Genomic DNA, 13,533 nt, shown 5'->3' with positions numbered 1-13,533 from the left:
AGCTGTGTGTGTAATGAAACACTTACCATGTTCGTCAGTTATTTAATAGCATAATGTTAATTATGAATGGTATAGAAAAGAAATGAAGTCCACAAGTTACAAATGCTTTAGATGAGCACTGTGCTTTGAGGGGTTTACAGATGTTATGCTGTTTATGGAATATTATTCACAAATTGACATGGAATATTATTCTGTTTAAGAATGGGAACTAAATTCATACATGCTTTTTAAATAGGTACAAGTACAGAAGTAAACATTACATAGCAATGATGTTGTATAAGGATAGTATCAACTCAAACCGACACTTTGAATTTCTTAGAAAAAGCAAAATGATGGTTTTCAGTACAATACACTCAAAGACCTAATGGTATAAAACAAAAATTGAACAAATTTCTATGAAAAACACTAAAAATTAAAAGTAGGGCTGGGACTAATGCATCAGTCCATTGTATTTCATAAGCTGTCAATGCGCAGAATATAGTATTCTTTAACGGACCCTGAATATTTCGTGCCAGAAAGGCACACAAGTGTCACCTTTCATTTTGCCGGAGGATTTCTATTGTTTCATAAGTGGAAGTAAGCTTCCCCAGTACCTCCACTCCCACCCCCCACAGAACCTATTTTTGTAGATGTGTGAACCATAAAATTTATTGCCAGTTGCCAGCAGCCAATTAAGAATATTGGTCCACAGATCTGTATCATGAATATTAACTCACTGGTGCAGGGGAAGCACAGATAAATGCAACAGAATAGCATGCTAACTTTAATCCCCACATCTGCATATATTTTTAGTTCTAATTTCAAATATAAATGTAATATCAGCTAGTAGTTTAACAGCAGTTTAGTTGGTTTTGTATTGCACTTCAAAATGGATGCTACACCTGCATCAGCAGAGGTTAAAACATACAGTAGGACTGTTGTATCAAAGCCAGTTTTCTGTCACAAATGATTCAATGCATTGGTGCACCACGTTTTCGGACCGAGAAAGAAGTTGGTATGAAAACTGCCAGTCCCAGCCCTAAGGAGAAAGTACATAACAGAAGTAGCTGCACGCTATCTAGTCAGGCATGAAGTGCTGAAAACAGCAGTTTTTACAGCAGTTGGTCACAGTTCTGCCAGTGACGGGGTCAAACCAAGAGTCACAGGATCTGTAGCATGGCTGTCACTTGTCCATTTGAGCTTCAAATAAATTCTAAGGAGAGACCACCAAACTGCAGGCTAGCACATCCAATGCGCTCAGAACTTAACACACTCCTCAAAACAGGAGGTGGGGGAACAGCTACAAACATTAACTGCTTTACCATCACAGCTACAATTCCTCCAACTCTGATCAAGTATTTTTTTTTAAACTTTACTATATACAAAAGTACTAAAACACAAATAATCTCAGTAAACTACATATTTTTGTACCATCCTAGAGCAACACTAATCTGACTAATCTGATCACCTCTTTCTTAGTGGACTGTTTTAAGACTTAAAATTGGGGCAGAATTGGAAAGCTTGACCGTATCTGCTAAATTACAAACACATTACACCCCCCTCTTTCAAGATGGATAATGCACATTAAATCAATTGAATAACCCGAGATTTCAGTTGGGAATTCAGCAAAATGCTTCAGTTTTTTCAATTGTTAAACTGACGATGTGCTTCAGTCAACACAATGGATAGGGCAGTAATGGTCCCCAGGCACTTCTTACAATCTTGACATGCGAGGGTTTTTCTTTTTCTTTTTTTGAAAGCAAACAAGACCTCAGAAATGCTGAAAATATTGAAACTGGTGTAGCCCAAGAGTGAGCCACTTCTGATTAGGGTTCATTTACCAGCACATACCAGGTGCTGCATGGGGCCACGGAGGGAGTGGCTTAAAATCACTGCCAACAGGGGGTGCCAAAATAGCCAAGGCCTGTAATCGCCTTTAAAAGCACGTTCAGCTTTAAACGCTTCCGGATGCAGAATTATGTGCGAAAACCGACAGTGTGCTCTGTTTGCGTCTGTTAAAACTGCACTCGTAGAAAAGCATTCTGCTGCGATCATCCGGGGTAGAGGGGGGTATGTTTACGAGGCTTTTTGAGGAGCTCACCGAAACCGAAAAGGTGTTAAAATGATCAGCAGCCCCATGATGAACACTGAATCAGGCACTGAGTCATGAACTCTGAAGGGGGTTTTCCAATAAGTGTATAACATTAATATTGGCAAACAGCAACTTTAACCTGACATGTAACGAACAAAAACATGCTGAACACCCGCTGTCCTCAGTTATATTATACACACACAACACTGAGGTTATAAACACAGAAACAACCTTAATTGTTAAATTATGCTCTAAAGTTAACCTCTCCACACTCTGTGCAGCAAGGTACGATGGAAATAGTCTCATAGGTGTGTTAGTAAGTTCTCAACTATCACTGAGCAGTTTGATTCAATGGAGGGCACATCCCAACACCAGCCTTGTTTATTTGCAAACGCTGCTACTCGAGAAACATGAAGCATCAACGACTTATAGCTGCTGCTGTGTGTTAGGAGATGTTAGTCACGTCACGGGGAGGATGGGTGGCTGGGCTGGGCGGCTGGGCTGAGGGAGAGGGGTCAAGGGTCACGGGGGCTGGGCTAGAGCAGGATCCAGTGCAGATGAGTCAAAGGGCGGGGCCTCAGGCCACGTCCAGGACGCCTGCGGCCACCAGCTGCCGGGACAGCCAGTCCAGGCCCTCGTGGAGGCCCATTCCGCTGCGGGCGTCGCAGCCCTGGATGTGCCAGCTCCGCCCGCAGCACAGCTTATGAAGGCTCAGCAACTCCGTCATCTCCTCCACAGACACCGCCCCGGGGACGTCCTGCGCGGACACACACAGAAACACAGGCCTTTAGGGTAACCTTCCCATTCCACTGACTAAGCGCAGTGCTGTAGCCTCTTCATTTCCCTTGCTTAAATGCAAGACTTTATACATTTTGTGTGCATTTTCGTTATATACATACACGTCAGCAAAACGTCTTTGTAGTTACTTAAAAAATCATTTTAAATGTATGAAAAGGTTTAGAAATAACAATTTTTAACATATTAACAATTTTTTAACAATTTTTAACAAATATGAGACCTAATACTCATATTTCTTTCCAAGTGAAACTTATTTTTACCTGTTTGTTGGCAAAAATAAGTAACAGTGCATCTCTAAGCTCCTTTTCTGTCAGCAGTTTAGCCAGCTCACTGTGAGACTCCATCAGTCTGTCTCTGTGACAGCTGTCAACAACAAACACCACCGCTATGGAAACACAGGAGAAATAATGGCACCATTAGCAAAATACTCCCACTTTCAAAATGCCATGTACATGCAAAAACTGGATAGCAAAGCTTCTTTAAGGTGAACTTAAGGGTAGAAATATGATTCTCATATTACAAAGATAAGCTAAATGTCCTTAATTCGCAAAACTGGAACAAGCACAACAAAATCAGTCGTTTCCTGTGCTGCTTGGGAAAACCTGCTGAGTACTCAGAACATTTTGCCTGAAATGAAGCTTTCCTTGAATCTAACTTCCTTTGGCCTTGCCTACTTTTTCACTTCAGTATCATCATCACTAACAATAGCTTAAAACATACATTCTGCTACACACAAAAACAGGGAAATGATAAAAAGGGTGGATACCTTGCGTGTTTAAATAGTAGTGTTTCCACAGTGGGCGGAGCTTGTGTTTACCACCCACATCCCAGATAGTGAACTTCAGATTTTTGTACTCCACTGTCTCCACATTGAAACCTGGAAAGTAAACAGTGTTCCGCTTTGTATAAATTCAACAGGCCTGAACACCACTTTCAGATTTTAATACGTGTGGTTCCACTTCCATAACTTACGTAACAGTTCACTGTGTAAACACCGACACAGTACAATACCCATATTTTTATTTTTCTGCCTGTGCTGCTCCGGTAATATGGCTTCAGCACTGTACCGTGTTAACCCTTTGCTTTGCACAAGGGCACATGTGGCAGGACTGAGATAACACAGCAGCTGCATTGCCTTACATACAGCAACACAGAGCAGCAGGAGGTGAGATTACCTATTGTGGGGATGGGCTGCATGAACTCATCCTGTTTCAGCTTAAACAGAATGGTGGTTTTCCCAGCACCATCCAGGCCCAGAGTCACCACGCGGATCTCCATCTTTGGACCGATGTGGACTCTGTTATCCTGAAACATGAATATAGATACAGGAAGTTAATTTAATGGGACTCCATTGAAGGGTTGGCTTGATACTGGTACTCAGTGAAAAGTTCAGCAGTGCCAGATAAGAAAACTAAGGGCTACCTGACACTAACCCCCTTTGTCATTAATCCATAACATGCCATAAACTGGTTTTAAAAAAAGATGTTTTTCCACTGAAAATTTGATTCATTTCTATTCGTTAATCACAGTTTCTGGACAATTATTCATAGTACTGCAGCTTTAAGTTTGACTGGAGGTCTGGGCATGCTCAGTGCGGAGGATACGTGCTGTTGCTCTGTCCCTCCAGGAGAGGCGCTGTAAGCGTACCTTTGTGAAGGTGACGGGGATGCCGGCGTCCAGCTGAATGTGGTCGGCCAGCTCTGTGAACTGCTGCTGCTGTTTCTGCAGGGTTTCCAGCAGCCTGGTGATCTCCTGCTTCGCCAGCACAACCCTGCAGTCGTCCTGTGGGGAGAGCCACAGCCCCCATCACTCTACAGATTTACCTCCACGTTAGCGCATGAGTCGGCAAGGGCGTATTAACGAGGATGCCCATCTTCACAAGGAGAATTTCTGCATCCTACACAAATTGACAGTCCACTGTTAATGTGGGTAATTTTGGCTATTTGATTTGTGCAAAATAACTCCACCAAATCTCAAAAACACAGCTTTTCAAATGATTTACTTGTATTTTACTTTTATAAGCTGTGACATTTCTATCAGCAGAAAATGTAAAATGAGTCACAAGGCAACCTTGCACTGCATCTGCAGTGATGGTTTTACACATCCCCAGTTAAGCAGTTTTTTTTAAATGACCTTTTGATTAATAATTAAATTACTCATGCCTGGAAAACCTCTCTACCACAACAGACTTAACAGCTGAACAGCAGGTTCTGAATGGCTGACATTTTTATAGTCCTGTCTATGAGACAGTCCATCAGGCTGCAGCTCTACCCTTCTCCTTCTGAATGGGCTACCAGCCATCGTCCATACAGACGTACGCCTGCCATTTTGGCTCTACCTGCTGCAGTGTCTTCTCGCAGTGCAGGCAGGCAGTGGAGACCTGTGACAGCAGGATGGTCATGTCCTCCTGCTGCTGCCGGAGCCAGATGAGCCTCTCCCTGACGTGGGCGTCCACCACGCTCAGGGCCATCTCCTCCTGGCGGCACAGCGTCTCGTGGAGGTCCGCGAAGTAGGCCCGCACGCAGGAACGGGCGCTCTCCGCCGTGCCGGGGACCTGAGGGATCGCACCAATCACTCGGCCGTGATTAATCGCGGCGGAAATGTGCGCAAAACGTCCACCAAACACCCTCCCTGCAAATGACAGACCTGCCGATCTGACGGCCTCAATCAATGCTATCCACTTGTGATCAAGGTCTCTGTGATTTAGTCAAAGCTGGCTATTTTCCTCATCTCCCTGAGTCTTTGATGTTTTACGCATTGGGTGATGTACAGAAGTGTGTCTGAATAAAGTGAAAAACATACAGCCTGCCCCATCTCCATTTAAAATAAGAGCATGAACAAGGGAGGGAATAAAGGGAAGTACTTCCTTCTGCTAGCAATGGGCTAAAAAATGGCTGAACATGTAAACCCAAACCCATACCATGAGCTAAAGCCATACTGATAACAATAAGTAAAATACTGATAAATTAAACAAACCATTAAATGCGTGATTGTATATATGATGCATGGTACACATTTTTGTCACAGTAATGGAAATATTATATTGTACTACAATAATCACCAATATGGACTGATCCATTTAGCCTGAGATATTCCAAGTGCAATTCAACCTCTAAATCAGGGCTGCCCAAGCCTGTGCCTGGAGATTTATCGTTCTGTAGGTTTTCATTTCAAACCCTGCTCTGAGCATTAAATAAGGAGAATAAGAAGACCCGTGATTAGCATGGGTCTTGAGTGTAAGGTTTTGTATCCGTTGTGGGACAGACAGTTGTTTAATATTCCCAGGTGACTAACGGAGAGCACGCTCGTACGTGTTCAGTGTGGGCCATGCCGATGCTGTCCTCCACTATCTGCTCTCCGCCCTCAATCTGCTGCACGATGCCCACCAGCTTCCTGGAGTACTCGGACACTTCCTCCGTGAACGTGCGGATGCAGTGCGCCATGTCCAGGATGGAAGCCCGGATTTGGTTGGCCTCCGCCTCAAGCACTGCATGCTGGGAAAGAATCAATTAGAACAGGCTCAGAATCGGCAACATGAAATGCGAAGACACTGTGAACAAGAGGTGCTCACCCTGTTTGGTGAGAAAGTTGCCATGTGACATGACCAATCAATAAAAACACAAGTGCGCACTGTGGGCAAATATACGCATCTTACCTGGACACACACATCGAGTACAACCCCCTGAACAACAAAAAAGTGTGCGGGGAGGGATTACAGGCAGCGCTGGTACCTTGTGTCCCTGGTGCTTGCCGTACTCCTTGCACACGCAGCACATGAGCGGGCCGGGCTGGCAGGCGTCCTCCAGACAGACGAACTCGATGGCGTGCACCTGGTGCTGGGAGCACAGGGTCTTCTCGTGGGGCTTGTCCGCGAGGGGCACGCGGCGGTGCTTGGCCAGCGTGCGGGTGGAGTGGGTGAGCTGGGAGCACTCCGAGCACAGGTGGGTGGCGCACACGGTGCAGTACATGGAGGCCGTGTGGCTCTCGTCCTCGTCGCAGCGGATGATGCACTGCAGAGACAAACGGCGGTAAGACGCCGCCTGTGGGCAAGAGGCGGTCTGCGGTTCCAACAATTTACAAAAGGCTTTAAGGTCTGTTGATTATGGGCTTTTCAATGGCTTGCAAACTCCAGAGGATGCATCGCTGAAATAAATACAGCCACGAAAGATGCAAGGGGACTAAAGGTAATGGCATTTACACTTTATGTTTTACAAGTGGATCTGCACTCAGATCCAGATTAGAGCACGGCACATTTGCAGCGCTGGTCAGTACCTCTCCCGCCCCTCCGAGGGCGTCCTCCATCATGCCTGACTGGTTAGACGCCCCATGCTGCAGCCTCTCCAGCAGTTCCAGCAAAGCAAAGTTCTTCTTCAGCCCCCACACCCCAGAGTCCCCTAAGAAACGGAGGACACTCAAATGAGTGGATACTTTAGGAAGCGAAGGAAGACAATGGCTGTTTCACATGACAGAGCCAAGTTTTTTTTAATCATTCCTGCAATTAACATAAAGTGGGGCACTACTTGCCCCAGGTGCTTGAGGCTGTTTTCTTAATAGCCTGCCAGTTGTTAACCACCATTATTACATAACAAGAATATAATAGCAGCTTTAAATTAATGAAACTTTGAAGAAGCTTTAAATTGGTCTAAGAACAAATCCAAGAAAGCATTAAGCTGGATGCACCAAGGCAATTAAGTATTGTTGTTTCATTTTCTCAGAAATCTAATGTAACTTTTAAAAAAGAAATTCGTCAGCTATTCATGCTCAGAATGCTTTGTTGCCTCTTCTTATTCACATTACTAATGGTGTTGTACTGAATTCGGAAATTTACAATTTCTTAATTACTGTAACTGCTCTAAAAGAAAAGTATTACTCCCCAACTGTTGGACCTGAAACAATAGCCTAAATTCAATCAACAATTGTCCTCAACTTTGATTTACAAGTAGCTTAACTGCAAGCGTTAGGCTACACTTTCATTTCCAAAGACAATTTGACCAGTTCTTTTTTCCTGACTGCTGAACTTGCCAAACTGTTTGTGAAGGAAAAATAACTTGCTTTTAATTGTTATTCAAAAGTAAATATTGACTGAATCCCAGCATATGTCTTTTTATGTAAGTTAATTTACAGCACTGCAATTGTCTTGCTGACCAACAATACCGAAGTTAAGCTTACAAAAATAAAATGATAGGGATGACATGCACAGTAAAAAGTGTTGACTGCTAGGAGCCCAAAGTGGGGTCCACACAAAGGGCCAATATTTTAGCATTAGGCAATACCCTCTCAACCTAAGTCACCCCCTTGTGGGTTACACATGAACCAAGCCACAGGCCCACATAAGTAACTTCAGCTATGAACTTTACATAGACACATAGTGCACAATCATAGCTCTTAAACAAATACTCACTCAAGTGCCTGGCTTTTTGCCTTGAAAGCCTAGAATTATTTTATTCACCGGGGGCGACATAGCTCAGGAGGTAAGACCGATTGTCTGGCAGTCGGAGGGTTGCCGGTTCAAACCCCGCCCTGGGCATGTCGAAGTGTCCTTGAGCAAGACACCTAACCCCTAACCCCTAACTGCTCTGGCGAATGAGAGGCATCAATTGTAAAGCGCTTTGGATAAAAGCGCTATATAAATGCAGTCCATTTACCAGTCCATTTACCAAAAAAACCTTTGTACAATTACCAGATAACACTCATAAATCTGCATCGTGGCCTGGCATGTAGGCCTACAGTATAATAACCTCTGGAGTGACCACTGGAGTGGTATTAAATAAAATTATTTTATTGATTAATTAAAAACTTGACTTGCCATGATTTATCTTTGTCTTATTCACTTTTAAGAAATTATTTGGCCTCACTTTTGGAAAAAGAACATCCCCTAAAGTTGATATTGCTTGCTTACTACAGAGAACAATAAAATGGTCTGCAATACAAGTAACAAGTCCACGTTCACACAGGTCTGACAATCCCAACACCTCAGAACTACTAGACTGCCAACTCACTAAAACAGTGTGTCACACTGTATCTTTGCAGATTTTAACTACTGTTTCCATTAATAACATGAATTAATTTATCCAAGGCAAATATCCATAAATATGGGCATTACTAAAATTTGAATTGTTTTCAACAAAATTGTACAAGTCAGAAAAAACCACAAAACAAAACATACAACAAAATAACAGAATCAAACCACAGCACTCAACTCATTCCTTCACAATGTGTGCTCAAATGCTTCAGTTTCCTCAAAATCTTTTCCCTCAAATTTCTGTATTTTTATTTTTTTGCATTAGTTTCTCTTGGTATTTTCACTGAGCTGAAATTCTGAGCCGCTTCCCAATCTAGAAAGCATTTGGGACTAATGGTAAAATGGAGTAGAAGATACATCAGGTTAAACAGCAGTGCCCTGACTGAACCCATCATATCAGCTCAACATTCAGTATAAAAGATTCAGCACAATCTAGTTCCAAACAAAATAACAGGAAGGGGGAAACAGAGCTACAGTCTATAAATACACATGATAATAAGGCTGCCTTTGACAACAGAGGGTGCCATTGTATTGAGTACAGGTGGACTTATGCATAATGTAATACGTGTGGTATTGGTTTTAAAGTCACAGTACCTCTTGCGTCTGCACACTGATTCTCTGCCATGTCATGCAAACAATAGCTCCGTTTCAATGTTATGACCTGGCATCACCCATGATGATTGTATGTTTTCATTATGCCGTATCTCTTTCACTCACTCTTTTGCTTGCTCACTCACTCTCTCACTCGATCGCTCGCTCAATCTCTCACTCGCTCCTTCGCTCTCTCCCGCTCGCCCTCACACTGAAGTACAGAGGAGGAGGTTCATCTCTGAAGGAACAGCAGACGACCACAAAACCAAACCGGAAATGGCTCAAACAGGCGGTGCGCTACTGACCGAGTTCAGTGACCTGTCTGTCGAAGGGGCAGCGCACAGCCCTGCCATGCAGGGGCAGGCGGGTGAGACAATCGTGGCACACAGTGTGACCACAGAGCAGCAGACGGGGAACCTTATCCCCTTGTAGGGAAAAGACATCTTCACACACTCCACACTCCAACACCTGGAAAAAAAAAAAAAGCATTAATCTCAGAACATCTTGCGAACTCTTATGCAGAATGCAATGTGTGGTTGACTACTCAGTGGAAATGATACTTTAAAGACATTTCCTTAATGTCCCAGTGCAGGCTGGGTAGTCCTACAGCCCTGACTACAGCACCCACAAGGGGAGGGAGGGATTCGGTTGGCAGGATTTAGACAGTTTCAGCATGAAATAACAGGTTAGGAAAAAATGGTGACAATACATGGCTTCAAACTGGATTATGCCATTAATCTGACCACTCTGTAATCCACGGTATTTGTTGGGGCAATGTGCCTGGTTTACAATTACAGTTTGTTAAAAATATGCCTATTTCAAAGAAAACTGAAATTGGCTTTCCTCAAAATCATTGACATTGGTAACTGCTTTGTTCTAAAATTTGAATTTCCTTTAAAAATACATTTGTTATTGTTAAATTATTTTTAAAAATCTATTTTCAATGTTTTCTCTATCAGTTATTGCTTCCCTCTGTATCTCTGTATATCACCCTTCTAAAAAAAAAAAACGTCTGCCTCCTAAACTGAACACACAAATGTGTCTGTAATGTTGTTCTAGTGCCTTTTGTACAGTGGCTGGCCGGTCAATTTGCATGGTAATTGAATTATCTAGCAATCTGTTTGATCCCATATCTGCTAGCAGCTACTACGAGACTAACTGCAATTATCACGGAAGGAACTTTTCTCCAGATTACTTACTGTCAATGATTTATTGTTATTTTTACTTGACCCCAAAAATGTATGAACTACACCCTAGTTTCATGTTACTAGCCAACGGAGCAGTACCATTTATCTGTAGCACAATGTTCATTAACGAAGCCAGTTATAACACCTCAGCTAAGACTCACACAGCAGAAAATTTTAGCTAGTTGCCTAAACAGCTAGCTGTAGTACTTTGATAACTTGGTAACGTCAGTTAATTTGCGAGCTAACGTGTAACGTTATAGTGCGTGATCAGCTGACATTATCTCGGCTAGCTATCGCTAGGCTATCTTAACACAGCAACTGAGAGAACGTCTACATTTTGCAGACAACGTATCTCTAAGTATAATGTTGCATTATTATATTTATATTGTCACCATCTATATTTTGCGTAAGTTCAACCGATTTGTGTGCACTAAGCGGCATGGAAATTTCCAGTCTGCACAAAAACCGGTCTCTCATCGGCACCACGGCATCACAGACAGTTACACATTCTAGCAGCACGACTAATTTACTGTATTCAGCTGTTTCATTTGTAATTGAAAAATGCAATCGTGGATTTAAAGAATCTGTGGACGAAGAATGCGTCGTAGATATGCGTGCGGTTATTAAACATACTGCGAACCGTGGCAAAGGCCAAGGGCTGTCAGGACCGCATCAAAACGACGCCCCGCCAGCTACAGCATCCAAGCCACGAATACATCTAATCGTCGCGTAAACTGCTCTCACTTGCTGTTCACTCACAACTTTTGCTTTGAGCATTGCAGTCACGCAACTGTTCTCCAGTTTCCCATTCTTTTTCACCCACCTTCACCGTATTCCCAGCAGTAGCTCTGCCGTGGCGACCACAAACCTCCATCGCTGCAGCGGTCCCCTGCTTGTTTACACCCGCAGCAGCGGCCATCCTCGGGTACTACCACTGAAACCTCTGCCGGGTTAATATAATTTGACGTAATCTGTGATTGTATAGGTGTATCTACATAACCCCATAGTTGATATAATTTTGGCATGTAGGTAAATTAATTATGCTCAGTGCGATCTGATACACAAGTAAAACTGTAAAACAAACAATGACATGATCGACTAAGAATGCCGCAATTTAAACAGCGATATCTCCCCCCTACATGGAAGATTCTGTCAGCTGTTTCCGTCAGTTTAGACCGAGGAATGCCAAATGCGACTGCGCCGAAGACAGTTTAGCAGGAAATTATATTTTCATCCTTTGTATTCTGATTGGAGAAAACTGAACCATACCCCGAAAAGTCAGACGCATAACGGCAGATAAAAATGTATTTGATACAGTCTATGGGCAGAATGCAGAGATCTACTCAAACGTGCCAAGCTGATTAGAACTAATTTTATTTGAATTTAAACTAACATTTGAGCTGTGCTGGCTCTAGCGTGCGAGTTTCATAGTTCATTTGACAGCGACCTACACCTGACTCCCTGAAACCATTATTGCAAAAAGGCTGGAATTTGACTGAAGTTATTTGTCTTCTTTTCGAAGAACACCTCTGTATTCCCTTTTCTGTTTGAAAGCAATGAAAGCATTACTTCCCAAGTGTTTTTGTTTTAATATAACTTTAGAGGCGAATTTACAGTCAATGCAGGTATGGTCCATTTTATCCGTTGCATGACTGGTCACTTTATGTGCATCCAGGGTAGGCTATTCCCACAATTTATGTTTTGAAATGAGCTGCAGCTACATAGTGAGGGATATAATAGTATAGTTGCAGTGCATAAACCACTCATTACAAAGACAAATACACATTTGAGACTTCAGTGGTGCGAAAACCATATGCACTGGTCAACAAAGATGTGGAAAAAAAAGCAATATGGTAAGATGACCATCCTTCACCATATCCTCGACGAGTGGGCGAGTGTATGTGTGGTGTATACCAAGAGAACAGTACAGGCCTGAATGCTTGACAACTATGAGGGGGTCTGGTCGCTCTGTTATGCTGTGGGCGCATTTTCCTGCAATGGTTTGGGTTCACTTGTCCCCTTTGATACAAATGTCAATACAAATGTCAATATAAAGTTATTCTGAGTGATCAGCTTTACCCTAACATTATTCCCCCATCGACAGGACTCAAGGGGTCACTGAATGGTTTGATGAGTATGAAAATGATATGAATCATATGCTATGGCCTTTGCAGTCACCAGATCACAACCCAATTGAACACACATATGGGAGATTTTGGACAGAACTGTTTGACAACGCTGTCCACCACCATCATCAAAACACTGAATGAGGGAATATCATTTGGAGGAATGGTGTTCCATCCCTCCAGCAGAGTTCCAGAGACTTAAAAATGTGTGCCAAGGTCCATTGAAGCTGCTCTGGTGGCTCATGGTGGCCAAACACCTTACTAAGTGACTTTATGTTGGTTTTTCCTTTCATTTGTCACCCATCTGTATGTATTTGTAGCAGAATTAAGAGATGTGATTGAGTATGTCTGCCGTAGAAAGTAATGTCACCCACATAATTTACTTGATTATGGACTGTGGTCATTCTTCTCCTATTTATGCATTTTACCAGCACTGATGGAAGCAACTATCTGAAAGCTGTGCCACTGTGTACTTGGCCCCTCATCCAATAATAAAGAGAAAATGTAAATTAATTTAGACAATTTTGGCAGATTTCCAAGCACAGAAATTCTACCTGCAAGAAAAATATAATTCACTATTATATTACTCAAAATACGGAAACGATTCTATAATCACTTACATGCTTAGACATTTCCCTGCGTAAATGAGAAAAGCTTTTCTTTTTTGTCGTCGAGCGTTCAACCTGTACACTCCTGTCCAGCAGCTGGCGGTACTGCACCTTCAATACCTTCGTATAC

General features: G+C 42.8%; 1 protein-coding gene across 1 annotated transcript; it reads right to left on the bottom strand.

Moving 5' to 3' along the window:
- Positions 1 to 28: 28 nt before the first annotated feature.
- Positions 29 to 11,855, bottom strand: trim23 (tripartite motif containing 23). Its single transcript, XM_064308908.1, has 11 exons — positions 11,493 to 11,855; positions 9,788 to 9,950; positions 7,142 to 7,263; positions 6,601 to 6,879; positions 6,181 to 6,363; positions 5,208 to 5,423; positions 4,517 to 4,651; positions 4,045 to 4,174; positions 3,636 to 3,746; positions 3,130 to 3,254; positions 29 to 2,828 (listed from the first exon to the last, which is right to left on the bottom strand). Exons 1-11 carry the CDS (start codon positions 11,586 to 11,588, stop codon positions 2,649 to 2,651), a joined length of 1,740 nt encoding a protein of 579 aa, XP_064164978.1. The 5' UTR covers positions 11,589 to 11,855; the 3' UTR covers positions 29 to 2,648.
- Positions 11,856 to 13,533: the final 1,678 nt, after the last annotated feature.

Source organism: Anguilla rostrata, chromosome 14, assembly GCF_018555375.3.
Source record: "Anguilla rostrata isolate EN2019 chromosome 14, ASM1855537v3, whole genome shotgun sequence".
Taxonomy (NCBI): Eukaryota; Metazoa; Chordata; class Actinopteri; order Anguilliformes; family Anguillidae; genus Anguilla; species Anguilla rostrata.
Note: the sequence above shows the minus strand (reverse complement) of the source record. Positions and strands in the feature narration are given on the sequence as shown.